The sequence below is a fragment of the Akebia trifoliata genome, chromosome 11, assembly GCF_017979445.1.
Source record: "Akebia trifoliata isolate Shusen 1 chromosome 11, ASM1797944v1, whole genome shotgun sequence".
NCBI lineage: Eukaryota > Viridiplantae > Streptophyta > Magnoliopsida > Ranunculales > Lardizabalaceae > Akebia > Akebia trifoliata.
Window position 1 is genome coordinate 33,547,203 of NC_141385.1, and position 24,072 is coordinate 33,571,274.

At 35.4% G+C, this 24,072-nt stretch overlaps 1 protein-coding gene across 4 annotated transcripts in view; it reads right to left on the bottom strand.

The window, feature by feature from the left end:
- The window catches only part of ALG12 (homolog of asparagine-linked glycosylation 12), a 78,782-nt gene that overhangs the window by 23,449 nt on the left and 31,261 nt on the right, over positions 1–24,072 (bottom strand). For 3 of the 4 annotated variants that reach the window (XM_086460282.1, XM_086460280.1, XM_086460284.1), the window contains 5 exons: positions 18,809–18,867; positions 14,478–14,549; positions 5,279–5,342; positions 5,059–5,162; positions 2,523–2,594 (listed from right to left, as the gene is read on the bottom strand). In XM_086460282.1, coding sequence (XP_086316408.1) covers positions 2,523–2,594; positions 5,059–5,162; positions 5,279–5,342; positions 14,478–14,549; positions 18,809–18,867 — 371 coding nt within the window. Of the gene's footprint in view, positions 1–2,522; positions 2,595–5,058; positions 5,168–5,278; positions 5,343–14,477; positions 14,550–18,808; positions 18,868–24,072 lie in introns of all 4 variants that reach the window. The other variant, XM_086460283.1, reaches the window with a different exon arrangement.

The window sequence follows — 24,072 nt, forward strand, 5'->3', positions numbered from 1 at the left end:
CTATTATGTTTCAGATGCACGTATCTAAAACTAATTGGGGTAATGTTGTCCTCACAACTTGTCATCATATTAATCGCATGCCATCATCAATTTTAAATAGTCTATCACATTTCTTTTTAGTTTATTCTCAAGTTCATTTTGCTATTACTCCTAGAGTTTTCAATTGTGTTTGATCCATCAAATGTGCCTTTCTAGGTTACTCTCGTACACAAAAGGTATAGGTGTTATTATCCTGTCACCCAACGCTATTATGTAAATGTTGACGTGACATTATTTGAGCCTACATCTTATTTTTCTTCTGCTGGTGCATCATTTGACTTGATCGTGTCTTCTCGTCAGGGGGGACTATCTCCCATAGTTTCCTCCTCTCCTATGCATCTAGTTCTTCCTACAAGTGACCCACCCACTACGCTTCAAGTATATCAACACTCCTTTCGGAGCACCTTCATCTTCTCTGCCAGTCCCAGATCCACCATCAACTTCACTTGAGGTTCCTCCACATCCACCAATATCTACTTCTACCTCTTGTGATCTTCCTATTACTTTAAGGAAATGTATTAAATCTTGCAATAAGCACCCGATTACTAATTTTGTGTCTTTTCATTGGATGTCACCTTCATTTCACCAGTTTGCATTGTCATTGTTTGCTATCTCTACTCATACTTCCTATACACAAGCATTATCCTCCTCTAGGTAGAAACTAGCTATGGATGAGGAGGTTGTATCCCTTCATCATAATCATACTTGAGATCTATTTCCACTTCCACTTGGGAAGCAGGTTGTGGGGTGTAGATGGGTATATATAGTCAAGTATCTTCCTGATGGATTTGTTAAGAGGTTGCAGGCTTGCCTTGTAGTCAAGGGTTACACACAGACTTATGAGGTTGATTATAGTGAGACTTTTTGTCCAATGCCTCACCTGAACTCTGTTAGAGTTCTTATTTCTATTGCAATGTGATGCTTAGCCTTTGTAGCGGTTGGATATTAAAAATGCCTTTCTATATGAAAACTTGTAGGAAGAGGTATATATGGAGCAACCACCTGGATATGTTGCCTTTGGTAGGATTGGACTAGTGTAATGCCTACAGAATGCAATCTATGGGTTGAAACAATCGCCTAGAGCTTAGTTGTTCTCACTTATGGATTTGCTAGATCTACTTTTGATCATTCAATGTTTCTAAGGCACTCTTTTGGTGGAATTATTGTGTTGATAGTTTGTAGATGATATCATCACTGGAAGTGATCCTAGTGGTATCTCAGATTTGAGGACTCATCTAGCCAAACAGCTTCAATAAAGGCTAGGGTCTTCTTCGTTACTTCTTGGGTATTGAAGTAGCTTGCTTTGAAAAATGTATTAGTTTGTCTAAGAGGAAGTATATTCTAGATTTGTTATCTAAGGCTGGTACTTTGGGTTCTAAACTAACTGATACTCTTATTGATCTCACTACTAAGCTTGATGCTGAACAAAGGGAGATTTATCCTGATGCAGGGCGTTATCGTAGGTTAGTTGACAAACTAATCTACCTGTCTGTCATTAACCCAGATATTTCCTTTGTTGTGGGAGTAGTTAGCCAATTTATGCATGCTCCACGACAAACTCATTGGGATGTTGTGTTTAGGATACTGAGGTATCTGTTACCAGGCAAAGGATAATTATACAGATCTTCACCTCTTATATCCACTACTGGCGTCTCAAATGCCTATTGGGCGAGGAGCCCGAGTAATCGTAGATCTACTTCTGAGTATTGTACTTTCATAGGAAGTAATTCGTTGACTTGGTGTAGTAAAAATAACAAGTTGTATATCGTTCTATTGCTAAAGCAAAATACAGAACGACAGCACATACTGCATGTGAGATGCTTTGGGTTTAGGGTCTTCTCGAGGATATGGGAATTGAAGTCCTACTCCTACGCTTATGTATTGATATAACCAAGCTACTAGCTATTTAATTAGTAATCTAGTATTCAACAAGAGAACCAAGCACATTAAGATTGATTGCCACTTTATTCATGATATAGTGATGGCTAAAAAGATATCTACTCCCTATATCAAGTTAGAAAATCAATTGAGAGATGTTCTCATATAATCATTATTTAAAAGTTCCTTTCTTACTTTCTATACCAAGCTGGGCATGTCAGATTTGTATGCTCTGGCTTGAGGGGGTTGTTAGAATTCTTATTTAATGTCGTGTGGACCCAATACTAAAGCACACACAACCCATGTCTTATTTTCATTAATGTAAGGTCATGAAGGCCCAATACTTAAGTCCACACGACCAACCATGTGTTTTTAATATAAAAGTGAGGCCGAACCCTATTGGGAGTGACCTACTCATTTCTCTTCTTTAGTTTCCTCCTTTCCTTAACGCTAATCTTCCAACACTTAATATACTCAATAAGATGGAATTCGACTAACAAGCTTATTTTCTCAAATGAGTGGAGATCCACAACTTCTCCATGCTGCAAACATTTGATGCATGAAACATTGCAATGAGGAATGTTTTGTTTAGTACGTAAACTCACCATGAAGAGAGGATATGCTGCAAGCAATGAACGGGGAAGAGCTGAAGAGAAATACCAATGGAATGCATGTGTCTAAGGAAATAGTATTAAGAGAATCACAAATATAATGAATTCCATATAAAAACAAGACAAAAAGAGGATTAGGTTAAAGTTTTTTACGAAACTACAATTGATATAAAAATATCGTAAACCATAACAATGTTAGATCTTTTAGAAATGCAAAGATGGCAAGAAGATTGTCAACTTCACACAGTATTTATTTCAAGAAAAAGATACAATCAATTGAATTCCTAATGGCCACAGTAAACTAGAAAAGAGAAATATTAAATACTGGTAACCTAGTAGAAAACAATCAATTCTAGATTACCATTCTTCTAAAAGGACACATTAAAAACAAAATGAAAAGACAAGCACTCTGAAAAATGGCTCAAGCATATAACTACATGTACTTATACTAATATTACAAAGCCACCATAGACAAGCATATCAAGACGCATATTGGCAATCCCATGACAATAAAATGCATTCCATGCATACTCTCATTGAAAACTAAACCGTAATCTATGTACAAAGGTCACAGAGATGTGTTATGTCTAACACAGGTATGGGGTGCCTAACACTGTGCCTTTAAGAAGCGCAAACACCCACACGTCTGTACCAATGTTATCAAATATCATATGTGACCAGCATATGCCGTGCGCATATGCGGCCGCATATTGCACAAAATATTTTTTTATTAAAAAAAATAAATAAAATCAGTAAAAAATAAGAAAAAAGGGGGAAAATATTTAAAAAATCAGAAAAATATAAGAAAATAAAAACAAAACTATAACAATATATTTGGATTTTGGATAGCACTCATTTTTCAAATTGAATAAAATTAATTACATTTAGTCATTTTTTAACAAGAATAAAAGAACTCGAGAAGCTTTATCAAGTTCTAGTTCTAGTTCTAGTTCTAGTTCTAGATAATTAAAGTGGATTCTGCTTTAATAGTTTAGTCATTGGATACTATGATCTTGTGTTAGAATGCATAAATTCAATATTTTGAAAAAATAAACTAAAAATAAGATTTAAAGAGAATATATGCAAGTGAAAGAATAAAAGAAATAGCTTAGAATAATGCATGAATAGGGGGTGGAAATAAGGTAATTGTAGGAGAAGATAGATTAAAACAAACTTGCATTTAATGCTCCAATAGTCAAATCATTGCCTATTGCAATAATATGCCATCACATACTTTTGCATGCCATGGCATGATGAAACAGAAACCCAAAATCGCATATGTCATGGCATATGCGATTTACTCATAGAAAATAACACAGGCGATCGCATTTGACAACACTGCTCTATACACGTGTTATTACACAATATTTAGTTATATTTAACTTAGAAGTTGTTTTTTAAATAAAATTAATAAAGAAATATATGAAAAGTAGACACAAACATTTCTATATACCATATCTAGATAAAATTATATTTCTAAATTCCAAACAACCACTGCTCATAGTCCAAATTTTCGATCCACTCTGGAATGTTTTGGCATAACATTCTGGTTTTGGCCTAAGACCAACACGAAACATTGACTCCGAAACATTGAATGTTTCAAGAATGTGTCAGAATGTTTCAATCAAGAATGTCACGATTTTTCTCTTGAATGAACATTGCTTTGAGACAAGATTGTAAATGTTCATTTTGTTTAATTTATAAAATTAATGGAGGACAGAGTTGAAAGACTAAGAAAGATAAATTTTAAAATGAACTCATTTGGGAAAACGTAGGAGTAGCTCCAATAGGAGATAAATTAAGAGAAAGTCCGCTGAGTTGGTTTGGGCATGTTCAACGAAGACCACTTACAGCAGAGAGGAGAAGAAGACACAAGAACGTGGATGGAGACAGTGAAAGCAAATATGAATTCACTCTCAATAACAAAATACTAGCTCTAGATAGAGTGGAACGGAGGAACATGATTCATTTAGCTGACCCAAACCATTGTGATAAGGCTTTGTTGTTGTAGTTGTATGAAGGATGGAATACACCAACCTTTTTTCAGAAGTCTTTCTACTAGAAAATTATAAAAATTAAGGGTCACATATGACCCAGCCTTATTTGTTAGGATGTGTCAAGGTCTCAAAATGTGTCTGACATGGAAAAGATACCAAAAGTGCAATGTTCTTACATATATCGTAACATTATGCATACACAAATTAAAAAACACAAACATTCATGTACAAATGCACACACGTAAGAAAAACATCATTATCAAAGCCTTATCCCTAAAAATTGGGGTCAGCCAAACGAAACCTGTTCTCCATTCAATTTTCTATCTCAAGTCATGTATTTAATTATAGCGTGTTCATATCTGCTTTCACTACGACAATCCATGTTTATATGGTAAAACATGAATCTAATATATTACATAGAAAGATAATGGATGTGGATAATCAATTACCCAAAATTTCAAACATCAATTAGGCACTTAGTTGACATATGCCTAACCTCAATATGAGAAAAAATAATACTATATAAAGGATACACCCCACTCAGAACTCCGATTCAGAACAGAGTTAAACCATAAAACTTCAAATTCAGGCCACACAAATCTTCGCCACATGACTGAATCAACCGATACTGTTAAACCTGTACTGAACAGTATGCTATTAGTAGCATGAATTGAATAATTGAAATCATGAACAAACTAAAAATGCAAACCTTAAAATAAATTTACATCTACTACAAATTGATAAGTTACCAACCTATGCATAATAGAGCAGTGCCAATACAACATTTTATTGCTTTCCATGGCGATATTGATTTCACCTGTCATGGAATAACAAAATTCTCAAAATGATGGGAATTTATCTTGATCAAGCAAAAGATTATATGTTAATAGATGAAAGAAGAAAAAAATAAATCATAAAGAAACAATAAATGGAAGCTAAAAATTGTAAACGTGATGCAAATCACTCAGATTAAAATATGCCAACATCATACGGGCATACATCAGCTCCAACACAAGCATTTTTTGTCAAAACTAGGTTAAATTATTTTATTTTTATTAAAATCATAATTTATATCCTTAGAATACAATTCACAGTTCAATAGGGGATGATATGTTCATATCTTTGTCCAGATTACTTGGACAACAGAATCCTTCAATTGTTCCTGCATCAAATGAGGCAAGCAAATCTATATTGACTATTGAGTATCCACAATCCAATTAAATCTAGGGATTCCCACCTATTAAACAACCCAACCCTTGCGATACTATCTCCTAACTTAAAAATTCACCTTTTGAGTTTTCTTGGGAACATTCCTGTCCATCCTAAAATTACATTTCCATCAGACTGAAATATTGTAAATTTCCATGGTGCGAGGAAATTGCATTTGGTTAGTTGGAAAAGTATCAGCATGGCCGAAAATCTTGTTTTGATTCAATGTTTCGATTTTTGAAAAAAAAAAAAAAAGAAACGATACCAAAACTTTCCCAAAACATTCGAAATGTTAAATTGACCTTTTTAATAGATTCTTTCATAGAAGATTGTGATCAAAGGGCATATCATTAGTTTGAAAGCACATGGTTTCTAAAATATTTACAAAATATGAATAACCACAATCTTCCATGGAAGACTTAAGTGAAGGACATGTCTTCAATAAAACCCAGTAGTTGCAGCCTTCGTTATTTTCAAAACAGATTGGGGAAAATGAAGATGACTGGGGATTTCACAATGAATTCGACGCTCTAAATGTAACTCCAGTGAATCGGCGACCTCACCCAGGTTCCTCTCTCTCTCTCTTCCTTCCTTCTTATTCTCTCCCCCTTTCCTTCTCTGTTTTTTCAGAAAAACCATTGAAACTTTAATATTTTCGGTTTCAATCACATTTCGTCTCAAAATTTCAAAAAACTGAAATTTTTCGTACAGAACATTATGAATCAAACCGAGATTTTGAACCATGTGTATGTGTTTGGCATAGAATAAAGGAGGATTGGGGTTGAGGAGATTTGGGTGGATGAATTTGGCTATTCTTGGGAAGTGGTTGTAGAGGTTTCAAGAAGAAGAAAACGGATTATGGAGAAATTTTATTGCTAGTAAGTTTGGGATTCAAGATTTTGACTAGGATAGCAGGGAAGCAACGGGTCCTTATGGGTGTGGGCTTTGGAGAGGTATTCTTAAAGGGTTCATCAAATTTTCGAAAAAGAGTGTGTTTCAAGGTTGGAAGTGGGAATAGGGTTCGCTTTTGGGAGGACTGTTGGTGGGGATTTCCACTTTTGAAAAAATTCCCTTCCTTTTAAGAGTTATAATTAAAGAAAGGGGCGGTGATTTCTTCCTTTAGAGTAGGAGATGGAAGTGATGTAGCTTGGGATTTTGGGTTTAGAAGAGGCTTCAATGATTGGGAAGGAGAAGAGTTAGAAGCTTTGCTTAGGAGCTTGGATGAGTTTGTGTTTGAGAGTGACTTCTAGGATAGAAGGATTTGGGCGAGAAGTAAAAAATGGCATTTTCTTAGTGCGCTCGTTTTACTCTATTCAATGCGCTCCTACTACAAATTCTTTCCATGCTACAGCAATTTGGGGGCCCAAAGTTCCTTCTAAAATCTCTTTTGTTTGGCTAGCGGCATTGGGAAGGCTTAGATCAACTTCGTAAAAGAGGGTTTGTAATTCCAAGTCTCTGTTGCTTGTGCAAATAAGACAGAGAATCGACTAATCATGTGTTGTTGCATTGCCATGTAGCGAGACAGATTTGGGAGCATTTCCTGGGCTTGTTTAGTTTAGTGGGCTGTTTTCCAAATTCGATTTGCTCGTTGTTTCAGTCTTTGTTGTATTAGGGCATTACCTTTAGTGAAGCAAAGAGCATCTTATGGAGCATCACAACTTTCGCTATTTGTTGGGGACTATGCAAAAAACGAAACAAATGCATTTTTGAAGACAAAGATGATGGGGACATCAAATATTGAAGAGTAGATTTTAGTTTTTATTTAATTTTCTATTTTAGGACTTTAATTTTATGTTTTTGAGCTTATTTTGATGTTTTATTAGCCTATGATATTAGTATAGGTGTTTAAGGACACTTCGGTAACTTTATATTGAAAATTCAAGGAAAATAAAATTAAGGGATTGGGACATAGATGGTATTTTTGCTTTTGTTTTATTAAATTTGTCGTAAGTTTTATTTTCAACCATTGGATCTCATCATATTAGTTGGATGGTTGAGATTAGATTCGGAAAACATTATAAAAACTTGTTTATTGCTGTAATTTTCTCCAATGAAGAAGAATATGATGAATAAAAGAAAGCTTGAGCTTGATCTTTCCAACAATGGGTGTGGTGTGAGGTCATTTTGGAATGAGTCCAATATAATATTCTTTTCTTCTAATCTTTATTTTTCTTTTTCTTTTAGTTCCTTATTCTTGATTTTCTTGATTCTTGATTCTTGAAACCTACAAACCTCTACTCTTAATCATTTCCCCATTTTCTTTAACCTTTATTTCATTAATCTCTTTTTCAAATCTTTTACCCTTAATCCTTTCCTTACCCTTAAACCTTTAACCCTTTTCGCTATCCTACAATAATTGAAATGAAATTTTCATTTTCACATTTTTGGTTTACCTGCCCTAACCCAAATCGTAAACCCAATCTCAAATCCTTAATCCTTACCCAAAATCCTAAACCAAATTCCCTAAACCCCTCTTTTTCCATATTTTTCTTATCTCCACTCATCATCTTGCATCAAAAGAACTCACTTTACAAGATCTAATCTTATCTTTTGTGTTTTTTGGGGGGAAGGTCTTTAATGTTTTCAGGGGGTCTTTTTGAAGATCTTCTTGTTAGGTGGGATCATGTTTGTAATCTGGAAGTTGTTTAGTTTATTTCTTTACTTTTTCCTCGGTGGTGCATCTCGAGCACCTTGTACATTCTATGTTTTTTCTTTTAATAAAATTTCTTTGCCTATCCAAAAAAAAGAACATATTGTCATTTCCAAAGGAACCAGCATGAAAATAAAAAACGACCTACAAACTACAATTTTTTGTAGAAATATTGTCACATCAATCAGTAAAGTGGATCAAAGTGAAATAAGGATTTTAACCATGTGTAAGGTTCATGCAAGGAATTAAATTTCTGTTTTGAGTTTATTTCGGGATTCTATCAGCCAAGAAATGGAAATAGAAATATTTGGATTAGTGTAGAAACTAATACGATTTTCACGCAAATAATGGAAATGTTAAAGCTAATGAAAATATTTACGAAATTTTCATTCAAACTACAGGAAATGAAAAATTATGTATGAAAACATATCCACGGATCATCAAACTACAATAAACAATTATATGAACATGAAAATTAAAATCAGTAGTTGACATTGGCACAAGTCTTTGAGATTGCAAAAAAATAAAATTCTGGATAAAAATGAGAATAATAATATCACATTAGCTACACATAGCTTAATATCCAAAATAGTTGATTAAATGAAGAACGTATCGATTACTACTACATTCACATACTATAACCACTATTATATATAAATCTGAATTTTTAAAAGATTTTAAAACTGTAAAATCGCAATCATACTCAAACTATTAAATATAAATCTGAATTTTTAAAAGATTTTGAAACTGTAAAAATGCAATCATACTCAAACTATTTTAAAACTGTAAAATCACAATCATACTCAAACTATTTCGATACCGAATTTTTCCCATTCTCCATTTTTTGGGTATAATTTTTTTTATTTTAAACCATTGAATCCCAATTCCAAATCATGCTCGATTTATTCCCATACTAATTTATTTCCGTATGCCGAATTGCTAGCTATGTTTGGATGACCCTTTAGTCAACCTATGCAAGTTAGAGCTGCAATTTTTTTTCTAAGTATAATTTTATTCTAAAGAAAAGAGAAGAATGTACAGAGGTAGTCAAGGTGACCAACCTTACAAAAGAGAAGAAAAAAAGGAATAGGAAGAGCATTAGAACTCCCACCTAAACAAAAAATCTTCGAACCAAAAAAAAAAAAAAAACATCCTTAAACTCAAAGAACGATTTGCACCAAAAATTAGCAACCCCAGTATGTTAATTAAGATTTCCAAATAAGAGGACTCCTTTCCTTGCATAACTAATCTTAAGAAACAATGGTAATAGCCAAAAAATGTGAGCTCTCAATGGCTAAGCTACACAACCAAAATAACTTGAAAAATGATTTCTAACCATTCAAATAGAGCATTTGTTTCCATCATGGGGCTTTATGAATATGCACAGGGTTTTTCTCCAAGCCCACGAAGACATACTTAGTCTCCCACCCTAATTGTTGGTGGCATGAGTGTGGGAGAAATTTGAGACTTAATTAGTTAAGTCTAAGGTTAAGGGCTAGGAAAAAAATTTGAGAAATTCTTGGAAGAGATGCACTTACATATAAGTGTGGGAGAAATTTTAAGGGAAATCAAAAGTTCACCCCAAACAAGTAAATCGTGGAAGAGAGAGTTGACATGCGTGGGAGAATTTTGGGGGAGAAGTTTAACTTGATTAAAAGACCACCCACTTAAAGTTAGCCTTTGGATAAAAAAAAATTAGGGTTTAAAATTTGAGAGGAAAATGAAAACCTCTTTGCACGTATCAACAAGAGAAGAGATAACATAGATGTGCTTAGAGAAGAAGTCTCGGTCAATTCAAATAGTTATAGATTATTTCAACAAAAGAAATTCGTTAAAGATTTCTATCCGTGTTTTGAGTTAAAAATAGATTTCCAAATCTATATTTTTTTTTCTCGGAGAACTATAATTAGAGTTGGAACTCAAATTTTAGTGAGAGAAGAATTGTGAAAATTTTCAATGAATTAGGCTCCACCCGCAACAAGTTCGATTGGAGAACTAGGTCATCTTTTATTTTACTCAAGAATCAATTTGGATGGATTGATTTAGGTCAAATCGATCCACACCACATGTCTAGGGCTTTATGGTTTTTACTTTTTCTTAATGAAATAGCTTAATTAAAGATTAATCGTTAATTGTAGTTGTTCTCAAGTTGGTTTCTGTTTTGAATTAAAATCCTCGAAAAATCGATTTTTGTTTTTGGTTGTCCCTACTTCATATTTATTATTGTAGGTTAATTTTAATTATTTAATGTTTTTTTTTCATTTCACTATCTAGTTGCTTTAATTTCTTATTCTACACGATAAAGCATTAGACTTTATTTTGTATAAATCAGATTAGAAAAACCCCAACTCTCTTGAAGAATATATATATTTTTTCACGACAGTTGAGACAAATCAATAGGGCTAACTTGTAAATATTTGCCAAGAACATGTTACTTATCCATTTTCGACAATTCATATATCGTCGGAAAACCTAGGAAATCCACTTTATACAAAAAATATCATAAAAGTATTTTTTGTGAAAAAATAGTCTTGCAATGCACAACTGTTTTGCTGGTTCTTGTTTTTTGAGGCAGAACAAGAGTGCTGACTTGTAAAATACGCCAGAGTTTCGTTACTAGTATGTTTGTGGCAATCCATATATTGTTGGAAAGTCCTGAAAATCTTTTATCTTGGAAAAACCAAAAACCGACTTGAGAACAATTGCAATCAACAATTGATCTTCATGTATTGATCTTTAATCAAGCTATTACATCAAGAAAAAGGAAAAATCATAAAACCATAAAAATTTGGCGTGAATCGATTTGACCTAAATCAATCCATCCAAATCGAGTCTTGAATAAAAGAAAAGATTACCTGGTTCTCCGATCGAACTTGCTAGGGATGGAGTCTAATTCATTGGAATTTTCAAAGTTCTTCTCTCCTAAATTAGAGTTCCAAGTCTAGTTAAAGTTCTTTGAGAAAAAAAAAAAAAGATTTTGAAAACCCTCTTTTTAACTCAAAACGAGGACAAGAATCTTTAACGAATTTTTGTTGTTGATATAATTCGTAACTATTCGAATTGACCAAGACTTCTTCTCCAAGCATTTATATCCTCTATTTCTCTTGTTGAAACGTACAAAGATGTTTTTATTTTTCTCTCAAATTGTAAACGCTAGATTTTTTTATCCAAGGGCTTACTTTAAGTAGGAAGTTTTTTAATCAAGTTAAACTTCTCCGCCAAAATTTTTTCCAAGCATGCCAACTCTCCCTTCCATGATTTGCTTGTTTTGAGAGATCTTTTGATCTCCCATAAAATTTCTTCGACGTAGGTGTATCCCCTCCAACAATTTCTCAAATTTTTTTCTACCCCCTAATCTTAAACTTAACTAATTACAGAAAAAAAAACCCTTATTATTTACACTCATGCCACCAACAATTAATTGCAAAACATAAGCCCAAAAATACCCTTGATTTTGACATTTAAAACTTGATTGATTTTTTTTTTTATATACTCTTATGGGCTATCCCTTGGTCCAACACTAAATTTTAATTTTATTAATGATATTATTATTATTTTCTAAGGATTTCACATTACCAATTAGGATTATTATTTTTTTTTGCAAAATAACCAAAGAATGAGAGTCAAACTTCATGGATAGTGGACCCAAATGACTGTACCAAGTGGCCAAAAAAGACATGGCAGTTAGTCCAAAACGTGTGCACAAGAAATGCACAAGACAAATAAAATGGGCATTATAAGTTATTCTTCTGCATACTATATTCAAAGTTTATGTAAAGGTTATTGTGGTGCTATATTTATTGACAGGTTTAGCTATAGGTCAGGAGAAAAAATCGGGATGGCTCGATCAAAACATTATGAGACACTCGAAAATGTTCCGAAACATTCCAAAATGGTACAAAGCTTTAGACCATAGATGTGTATTAAAATTTTCCATTAGGGTTATCTAGTTTTCTTTTTTGATAAGTAAAATCCATTCATTAAGTGCGGCCGAGATGACCAAGTAAAAGAAACAATACATGAGATACAAAAGGGAACCCCACAGAAATTACTCCGAGCTAATACAAAAAAAAAAATCCCCACAGAAGATTCCCTTGAACTCCCTTATACCAAAATAACAATAGGCCCAACACTGACAACTTTACTTCCTCTAAAGAATTACACCTACCTTTGAACACCCTAGTATTATGCTCCAACCAAATCCCCCACAAGATTGCGTTCCCAAAAAAAAATTTGGAATCTAAAAAGTAACCCCATTGATGCCAAAACTGAAACACCCCCAAACACCGGCCGGGGTAGACAACACATCACCCCAAATAAGGGTTATCTAGTTAGTACATGTCGCATGCTTGTGACATTTGATGGAAACACAAAAAACAAGTTGTGGAAGTCCTCTTGTGACGGAGTTGTAAGCATTGCTGGTTACTACTTAAGCGGCACTAGGATATTAGACCAAAAAATATCTTGCAAGTGGATATAATGATGATTAAACATATCTGAAGTCTCATACAGAGAGTGCTTGTGTCATTTGATGAGAACATAGAGAACAAGATATGGAACTGCTCTTGTGACGGAGGTGTAAGCATTGCAAGTTACTACTAAGGGCCGTTTGGTGATTAGACCAAAAAATATCATGCAAGTGGATGCAATGATGTTTAAACATATTAGAAGTCTCCTACAAAGACTGCTTGTATTATGAAGTACTTAGAAGGATACAAATAAGAAAGGAGGATTCAAATAAGGCCAACAATAGTCAATGAGACATTGAAGAAGAGAACTTCCAAGCAGCAATATATGACCCAAAGGAGACAAGGGATGGGAGAGCTTTGTACATGAAAATCAGCTGACAATGACAATGCGTAAGTCTTTAGCTGATGGATAAGAGGGACCTAGATTTTTACTCGGAGATCAACTGCATGAGGCTTGCAGTGGATCTAGAGAAGAACATTTGGTGTTAGGGATTCCTTCGAAAAGTTTTCTAAGTAAGCACAAAAAATTATACCCAAGGCACGGAGTGAGGGTCAAGGCATCAATGATATTTATTCGTACATGTACAAAGATGGAGATTCTAAGGAAATGATGTTTGGTTTGGAGCAGAGGTTAAGAAAAATTTAGCGATATCAATTGCATAATTCTCCCATCTCAACTTGCCAACGCCAAAGCATCACCATTTATAGCACAAAGTTGAATACATCTCTAAAGAAAGGTGGTGTTGTACCTCCAACATGTTAACCAACCAACTACTCCAAAAGACCGATCTTATGGAGAAGGGGAGAATTATGCATATAAGGTCACAACTTAACTGGGGTATGACATACCAGAGAGTGGAGAAAAATATACACTCAACACTCCCCCTTGCCCATAAGAGTGGAAAGATTTGAACCCGTGACCTATATGAACCTAGCGCACTGATACCATGTTAACTTACCAACTACTCCAAAAGACCAATCTTATGGAGAAAGGGAGAACTATGAATATTAGAGGGTCACAGGGCTTAATTGGGGTATGCCACACTCGAGAGTGGAGGAAAATATACACTCAACTCAACAACCTAATACGAGATATCAAGACCACTATTGAATGCACAGGCCATCAAACTAAAGCACATCGAAGGCTTCAAGAAAAAGTGGAAGACATGGCATATGATCGTTATGTGTGATAGCTAGACAGGGCCAACCAAGTCTCACATCATGTACCATGATGAATTTTTTTTTTTTTTTTCCCATAGTCGCATTAACTATTATACAATATGTACATTATATGTTCAAGTTGATGCAAGATATAAAAGGCGATACTGGTGAAGATTGTAGAATACTAGTGCAGATCATGACCAATAATAGTGTACTCTCGAGCAGGTACAAAAGATAGTACAAGACTTATCGAATCACATATTTAAAGTAACCACATTTAACTGCGTAAGCTTGTGAAAATCCTGCTTCAACATTTTGTACATAGTTTTCCTATGAATGGCAAGAAAGAAAGGATTGCCAAAATCATAAAGTTAGGATCGAAAGTGAACTCCAAATTAAATAGTTGAAAACGATAAAAATAAAATAAAAAATAAAAATAGGTAGCATCAAACATCCAACATACCAGCAAAAATTCTAGGCCTATAGGCCCAAGAAGCAACAGCACGTCGCATCTGAAAACCACTGTAGCAAAAATCTAACATTTGGACAAAAAAATATGAGAAGACTTCTAAAAAGTAGAAAAAGAATGAAATTTGACCTTAAAAATTATGGCCTACGTATTTAAAATGAGAAATCCTCTGGCTTCCAAAATCAATAAAGATATAACATAAATTTTGTTATTTAATTATCATTGTTAGAATTTTGTGTCTTATCTACGATTATCATTATGTGGGTTATATATCATGCGTATAGATTCAACTTGGAAATCATGGGGATTCAGGTTGTATTTTTAAGTTTTGACATCTACCTTCAGAGGGAAAAGCGTTCACTTGGTCAAATAATCAAGTCTCAAGAATGTCAAGGTTGGACGGATTCCTCATCTCGGGAGAATGGGAGGACCATTTTGGGGTCACCTCCCAATTCTCTACTCCAAACCCCGCTTCCGATCACACTCCTATTATCCTAGAGGTCAATTTTCAGTTCAACAAACCTAGACCTTTTAAGTTTGAGAACATGTGGTTACAACATGAAGACTTCGAGCAAAGGGTTAACGACTGGTGGAAAGAATTCAACTTCACTGGTGACCCTAAATCAGTGTTCAAAAGGAAGCTCAAAACCCTCAAAGAGAAGTTAAAAGTTTGGAACTTGGAGGTTTTTGGGAGAGTTGATCTGAAGAAGAAGGTAGGTAATCCTCGAGGAAATTAATATCTTAGACCAGAAAGAAGGGTTCAGTTTATCAGTAGAAGAGAAGGTGCAAAGGACCAATCTCAAAGTAGAACTTCAAAAAAATTCGCTGCTTGAAGAGGTTTGCTGGAAACAGGAAGCAAAGGAGAAGTGGCTTAAAAAAAGGGACAACACCACCAAGTTCTTCCACAAAGGGCCAAAGCTTGGAGAAGAGTCAATAATATAAGAAGGGTGGTCATCAATGTGACAACCTTCAAGGGGGGAAAGCATTAGAGAAGGAATTGTCGATTTCTATAGAAAACTATATGAGGAAGACCATCAATCACGCCCCCTCCCAGAGCTGCTAGAGTTTGACACAATTACTTAGGATCAACAGGAGTGGTTAGAGAGACCGATTGAGAGTGTGCAAAGGTATGGAAGGTGGTGAAGGATTTCAATGGTGAAAAATTCCCTAGGCCGAATGGTTTCTTGTTTGGGTTTCTTCAAATGTTGTTGGGACATAATTGGGGATGGCTTGCTAAAAAGTGATAAGGGAACTTCAAGAAAAAATCTTCTTGGACTATGGATTAAACAAGTCTTGTGGTCTTGATCCCGAAGAAGGATGGGGTGGAGAACCTTGCAGATTTTAGGCCTGTTAGTTTGGTGAACTCCACTTACAAAATCATTTCAAAAGTCTTAGTTTCAAGGTTGAAAGAGGTGATCTCTAGTGTGATAGGCTCGGAGTAAGGTGCTTTTGTTAAGGGGAGACAAATTTTTGACAGACCTTATTGTTAATGAGTGCATAAATTCAAGATTGAGATAAGGGAACACGATTTGGCTTGCAAAACCGATCTTCACAAAGCTTTTGACCACATGAATTGGGGATTTCTAAGATACTTGATGCACAAGATGGGGTTCGGTGTAAGATGGATTGGTTAGGTGATGAAATGCATTTCCTCAACATCCTTCTCAATTTTGGTTAATAGAAGTCCTATGGGTCACTTTAGAAGCTCTAGGAGGGTTAAGGCAAGGGGATCCTCTCTTCCCTTGAGTTTTGAAATCGTGGCAGAAGCCCTAGGAAGGTTAGTGAAGAGAGTTGCGTCTATTGGGGAATTGGATGGGTTTAGTGTTAAGTTGGGCGATCCACACATTATCCATCTCCAATTCGCTAATGATACGCTCGTTTTCCTTGGGGATTCAATCACTCAGGTGAGGATTTTTAGGTGACTTCTACGTTGTTTCAAAGCAATTTCAGGCCTGAAGGAGAGCCTTGGGAAATGCAAGCTTTTTGGGGTGGGTTTGATGCCAAAGGTCCATGGGTGGGCAACAATGTTTGACTGTCAGGTGGGGTCCTTTCCTTCAAACTACTTAGGGCTCCCCTTAACTGGGGGGTATAGAAGTAGGTCTTTGTGGGAGCCAGTGATCGAGAGACTAAGGAAAAGATGATTGTGTTCCTAGAAAGCAAAATATTTGTCCAAAGGGGGGAAATTAACTCTAATTAGGAGCACACTCTGGAGAGCATCCCGATGTACTACTTATCCTTCTTATCCTAAGAAGTGTCGAGGCAAAGTTGGATAAGATGATAAGGGAGTTTTTGTGGAATGATAACAATGGGAAGCAAAAACATTATCTGGTCAAGTGGAATGTGGTGTGAACTCCTAAGAAAGTAAGTGGTCTAGGCATAAAGAGACGTAGGCTGACAAACATTGCTTTGTTAAGAAAATGGCCATGGAGGTTCGTAGCAGATCGGTTGGGCTTATGGAGAGATGTATCTCGACAAAATTTGGGGTGGAGAAAATTGGTTGGGAAAGCAGGGAAGTGAGAAATTCTTATAGGTGCGGGGTGTGGAAAGGCATTGCAAAGGTTAGCCATAGTTTAGGAATTGAATTTCCTTTGGAGTGGGTAATAGCAAAATAGTACGGTTCTAGGAAAATAAGTAGTGCAATGATTCCCCTTTATCATTGTGGTTCCCCGTGCTCTTTGAGTTATCCTCCAAAAAGGACCAGCCAATCTCTACCTTCATGAATCTTTCTAGAACTGAAACCTATTGGGACTTAGGCTTTAGGAGGGCTTTCAATGACTGGGAGATTCAAGAGCTAGCAGATCTATCATTATACTGGATCAAGCTTGCATCAAGAACTCTGGAGTAGTCCGTTGGGATTGGACCTGCAACAAGGAAACATTCTTTTCAACTGACTTTTAAGGCAACCTTAGAGTCTCATGTGCATGGGTCTTTTCTAGTAGCCACCATTTGGGGGGAAAAGGTTCCTTCAAAAGTTTCTTTCTTTGCTTGACTTGCGGTTTCAAGTAAGCTCCTAACTCTTGACCTCCTAATGAGAAAAGGCTTCGTCTCCCCAGATTTCTGTATTTTGTGTTGTGCAAGTAGGGAGTCAGTCAATTACATTCTCATCCATTGTTTCTTTGCGGCAAACATTTGGAGTCACTTTCTTAATTTGTTCAACTCTAATTGGGTCTTCCAAAAATCCATTTTCTCCCTCTTTCACGCCTAGAGCCACAATGTCTTCCTGGGGTAGGAAAAGAAGTCTTTTGGCCGTACTCACTTTTGCAATTTGTTGAGGTTTTTGGAAGGAGAGAAATAGGAGGATCTTTGTGGGGGAGAAAAGGGAGCACAACAAAATGATTTTGCTTATCCTCGGGCTTTTGTTGTACTAGAGCAAGTTGGATTTTTTTCAAAAGGGTCTCTTTTTTTTAGGATTTTGTTTTTAGTTGGGATTTTGTTTTTAACTTGTAAAGTTTTCTTTTTTCCTTTTCTATTTCTACTTTTGGTTGCTCACCTCGACTGCCTTGTTTAATAAAATTTGGTTTACGTATCAAAAAAAAAAACATACAATAAAAGATCGGTAACAAAGCATGAAATTTGATCAACCCAAATAGGAACTTACTGAGAACTCGTGTTTGGAAAACCAGCAAAGACTATTTTTCTGTCAAATTTTTTTATAGGTCGATGTCTTCCTCGAATCATTCTTTCCTGGACATTGCTATTTGGGGACCAAAAGTCCCCTCTAAAATCTCCTTCTTTATCTGGGTAGCAGCCCTTGGTAAAATCTTAGCTTTGGACAACATCATGAGAAGGGGAATTTCTTTGGAAAAGTAATGTTAACTTTGCAAATCGAGTGGGGAATTGTCGGATCACGTCCTCATTCGTTGCAACTTCTAAAGAGCGGTTTGATCCTGTTTTTTTTTTTTTTTTCATTATTCAGTTTATCTTGGGTTTCCCCTTTCAATTTTGCTTTATTTCTAAGTTGGCACTTAACCCTATGGAACCCCTTTAGTTGTTTGCTGGGGCATTTGGATGAAACAAAATAGCAGGATTTTAAAGGGGAGGATCATACATTGCAAGAAGTAATCAAAACCATTTTGGAGCTGATTTTCTATAGGAGCAAGCTATTCAAGGAATTTAGGGGAGCTTTCTTAAGGAGTTTATGTTCCAATGAGATAGATTATGTGACTTGTGAGAGTAGTTATTGTTTTGTTATATGTGTGTGTTTTAGGTGTTTATTGGTGCTCCCTTGCTTTGTTTTTTTTCTTTAATAAATTTGCATTTTACCCAGAAAAGAAGTAACATTTCTATTTTAGAACGTAAAATTTCAATTGTTCAGGCTATCATACCAAACATTTCAGTGTTTCATAAGGCTGCTTCTTCAACCAAAAACCATAGGCCAAGTTGACTGCATACAAATACAATAAATCAATTGAAGCTCTAGAAATAGTCTGAAACTGTAAAATTTCATGGTTGATAGAGAATATAGAAAAAATTTATTACCAAAAAAAAAAAAACCTTAACTTAGAAAGTAAAAGCACTACATATTTAAAGCTAAAAGAAAGGATAGTATTTTATAATTTTAAGAAGTTAATATATATGTAGTGAGAGAGTGGCTGATTAACCCTAATCTCACAAATCATTCTCCTAATCTTTTATCTTCCCTTCTTCTCTTCTCTTCTCTTCTCATTCTTTCTAGATATGAAGTACAACTTGGTATTAGCATCGATAAATTGAAGCACAACATCCAGATTTTTTTTACAAAGGTTTTCTACAATCGCTAATGTCAATCATACGACTGTTGACGTCAACAGGTAAGGGTTGAAACGAACATGGACCGACTCGCTGTGATTTATGGTGCTTTTTAGAATTTTTTTCCTGAATTTTGGGTGAGTTTTTTAAGGTGTTTTACTCGATTTTCAATAATAATAAAAAAATCAATTTCGTGAGAATTTGATCGTTTGATTTTTTTTATTTTTTATTTTGTGCGGGGGGGGGGGGGGGGGAGTTCGAGGTGTTTCGTTTGATGGATCTGATCTCTCAAATTTATCTACATATCAGAAGTGGTTTCGTCGGATTCAGAGAAGAATTGAGGTGTCATCAACAAAAATCCTCCATAGTTTCATTGCCCAACCCATTTTTTCATTTTTTTAGATCTATTTTGCTGACCTGAAACACTTCTAGCACCCATTCAGCCCATATTTGTGTTGATTGTCGTCTGAAAGATGTTCTGTTAGTAGTGGGTCCAACATTGGTGCTCCAACGTCAATTCCTCCAGTGATGGGCTATGGAGATAACCCTGGAGCACAGATTATGACAGTAAAACTTGATGGTACCAATTTCCTAGAGTGGTCGCAGTCCGTTAAGATGTATATCGATGGACGAGGAAAGTTAGGAAATCTCATTGCTCGTATTGCGAAGCCCAAAGAGGTCAATCTCATGTATAATCATTGGGAAAAGATAATTTGACAGTGATGTCATGGCTTTTAAATTCCATGCAACCCTAACTCAGTAGGAACTATTTGTTCCCAAATACAGCTAATCAAGTCTGGGACAAGGTTACCAGAACATATTCTCAAAAGAAAAATGGTGCTCGTGTGTGTCAACTTCACCAAGAAGTGACCAATTTTTGTCAGTGTGAGAAAAACCTAGCCACATTATTCCACTATTTAGGCATTATGGGAATAGTTGGATCATTATCAAGTGATTAAATGGAGGAATGATGAGGATGTTGAGGAATTTCACAAATTGATCAACCAAAATCAAGTTTTCCAATTTTTAGTAAGATTGCACCAAACCTATGAGTTTGTTTAGGTTCAGATATTAATTCGTGACTCCCTTCCTCCAATAGAAGATGTATATTTTCTCGTGCAGAGCAAAGAGAACTGAAGTTCTGTGATGCAACCTCTCTTTGAACCACCTCTCACAACTTTTCTCTCTTTTATGATTGGTAAAGAAAGTAAAAGCAAAGCTAAACGAAGTGGAAGAGGGGGTGATGAGAAAGATAATCTCTGTTGTAAACATTATGGTACAACCCAGCACATGAGGGAGACATGTTGGGATCTAATTGGCAAACCTGTCAATTGGTCCTTCTTTGAGTACATGCTACGACGGATGGGGTTTGGTAATTTATGGATTAATTGGATGATAAAATGTGTCATTTCTCCTTCCTTTTCTATTTTAGTTAACGGGCTACCTAAAGGGTACTTCAAGAGTTCGCGAGGTTTAAGACAAGGGATCCATTATCACCCTATGTGTTTTTACTATTTATGGAAGCTCTTAGTAGAATGACATAAAAAACAGTTCAAAATGGTAATTTGTCCGATTTTAAAGCGGGTAGTCAAGGACGTCTCATATCTCACCTCCAATTTGTAGATGACTCATTTTCTAGACTTTTTGGCTTCGCAATTGAGGTTTCTTAGTAGCATGCTTAGGAGTTTTGAGGTAAGGTCTGGCATCCCTGTTAATCTTAACAAGAGCATGGTGATGGGGGTTTGTGTTTCTCAAGGGGTTGATGTGTTGGCAACATCAGTTGGGTTCAAGACGAGTTCCTTGCCTGCTACCTATCTCGATTTACCACTTGATGCAAATTCTAGAAGAAAATTTGGGATCCAGTTTTTGAGTGGATGGGTAGAAGGTTGAGGGCATGGAAAGCCCAGTATTTATCTAAAAGGGGAAAATTGACACTAATTAAGAGTACACTTGCTAACATCCCCAACTACTTATCTCTATTCTCTATCCCCTATAGTGTGAAGGTTAAAATGAATAAGATATGCAAGGATTTCTTTTGGATTGATAAGGAAAATAAAAGAAAGTATCATATGGTGAGTTGGAGAAAGATTTGTTTACCGAAAGTTAGAGCGAGTTTGCGACTCTAAAACTTTGCGGCGATGAACTCTGCTCTATTATCTATGTGGTTGTGGAGATTTGGTGAAGAGGAAGGTAGCTTGTGGAAAGAGGTAGAGGCAAACAAAATTGGATTGAAGAAGTTGGGTCGGGAAACAAAAGAAGCAAAAGGGGCATATGGGTGTGTGGGTTTAGAAAGCATCATTCGTCGCTTACCTTCTTTCTGTAAGAAAGTGAAATTTAAGGTAGAGAAAGGTAATAAAGTTCAATTTTGGGAAGATAAGTGGTGTGGAGATAATCCGTTGAAAAAAAAAATTCGAAACTTTTTGTGGTGCTGAGCAAAAAGGGGATGACCATTGACTCATTCTTGGTAGGAAACTGTTTGAGAGAACGTGGGATTTTGATTTTAGAAGGGACTTTAATGATTGGGAATTGAGTAGTATGGAACGCCTCTTAGAGATATGATGGGGATATCAAAGCTTCAAGAAAGATTTTATTTTTTATTTAGTTTTATGTTTTAGGACTTTATTTTCATGTTTTATTGGCCCGTGGTGTTAATATAATAGTTAGGGGTAGTTTGGTAACTTTATAATGTCTTTTATTTTAGTTTATGAGGGTTGGAAAATTATGACAGAAAGTTACGAAAATTAGGTTTATTTATTTGGTATTTTAGTTTTATTAGGACTCTTGGTTGATTTTCTTTATTTATAGATTGTATTAGGGTATATTTACGAAGAATTATGAATGAATAAAAAAAAGAATTGTATTCTTGTTTTGAATGTTAGTGCATTCAATGTGGTTGATGCCATGGAAATCATTGGGGTGATTCCAAGGTAAATATTATATTTTTTTTTCTTTATTTAATCTTCTTCTTCAATCCATATTTTCTATTTTATTTTATTTTTGTTTATCTGTAAGAGATCAAGAAACCATCAAGAACCCTCTAATCCTTTCAAGAAACGAACCCATAAATTCTCTTTTCTTGGTTTTTCAAGCAATCTTGAATTCTTAATTCTTGATTTCTTGAAGTCTTGGGTTTTTGAATCTTGATTTCTTGAAATCCATTTATTCTACCCTTAATTCTTTCCCACTTTTTTTAATCCTTATTTCATTAATCTCTTTTTCAAATCTATCTTATACCCTATCACTTATCCCCAACCAAATACCCTAAACCTTCCCCTAATCGTAATTTCAAAATGTTGTAATTAGAAAACTGTGTTTTACATTTCAACATATAGTTAATTGGGATTTTGAAAACCATTTCCCTATTGTCGCCCAAATCATTAACCCAATTCCAAAATCACCCAAATCAAATTCCTTAGACCCCCTATTTTCCTCTTCTTCCCTCGCCTTCCTGCATCAAGATAGTTGATGCGGGTATTACTTTTTGTGAGAAAGATGACCATAGGCTATGGGATGGTACAAGAGAAGAGGGTTTTACCGTACGCTCAATGTATATGGCTAAAACACCAAATTCAACTACCCATTTCCCTGCTTCAACGATTCGGAGTACAAAGTTTCCCTCCAAAATTTCAATTTTTGTGTGCCAAGCATCCTTGGGTAAGTTAACCACTATGGCTCAAATCATTAAAAGAGGTTTCCAAACGCCAAATTGTTTTGTTGTGTATGAGAAATCTAGAACCGATTGACTATATCTTTATGCATTGTGATATAGCAATTGTTTGTGGGTTCATTATCTTAGCCTTTTTAGTATGGTAGGTTGTTTACCACATACCACTCGGGAGCTTTTCGATTTGTGGCTGTTTTGGGGGCTTGCTTTTCGTCACTCAAAGCGAATCTTGAGAAGCCTATTGCCATTTACCGTTTGTTGGAAGGAAAGGAATAAGCGGACTTTTAAAGAAAATGAGTCATCTTTTGAAGAGCTCAAGTTTAATGTCTTGGGACTACTTTTCAATTGGGAAAAGGTTTTTCAAGAGTTTAAGGGCATTTTCTTTGATAATTTTGTTGTTTGATGGGATCTCATTTGTAACTTGGGAGATTAGTTGTCGCTTTTGTGATTTTCTTGTTTTTCCCTCTTTTTTGTTAAGCTTTGTAATTTCGGGACTTCCCGTCCCCCTTTCTAATGAAATTTTAACTTATCAACAACAACAAATTTGCAAGAACCTCAATTCAAGCAAAATGCTCATGTTGTTGTCCAAGACCAACCACAGCCCGATTCCATTGATTCCAATTCTTCTACCAAGTTATCCACAGACCAAGAAAAATTGAGCATCTGAGAAACCTCATTACAAGGCTTGAGAGGCAGATGAGTTCCTTTTCTTTCACTCAGTTAGGTATACAAGCTTCTACACACAGTGTTAGTTTCCTTTCTTATCGTCCATCTTGGATCATTGACTCCAGAGCCTCAGACTATATGATTGGTACGTCTTCCTTATTTAATTCCTACTAGTTGTCATGCGATAAAGACAAGGTAAAAATTGCAGATGTTTCCCTTTCCACCGTCTCAGGAAAATGTATATCAAAATTGATGATTCTATCTTTATCATTTGTACTTCACGTTCCAAACATGTCAATTAACTTTCTTTTTATGAGAAATCTCACAAAATCATTAAATTGTTCAGTTAAATTCTTACTTGATTGTTGTATTTTTCAAGACTTGACTTCGGGGAGGATGATTGTTAGTGGAAGAATGGCGAAAGGTCTCTATGTTCTGGATTCATCTTCAGCACCTTCAACAGCTCTTCCGTCAGTTCATCAGAATAGTTGTCCTAGTCAGTACTATTAATTTATCTTTTTATGGCATGTT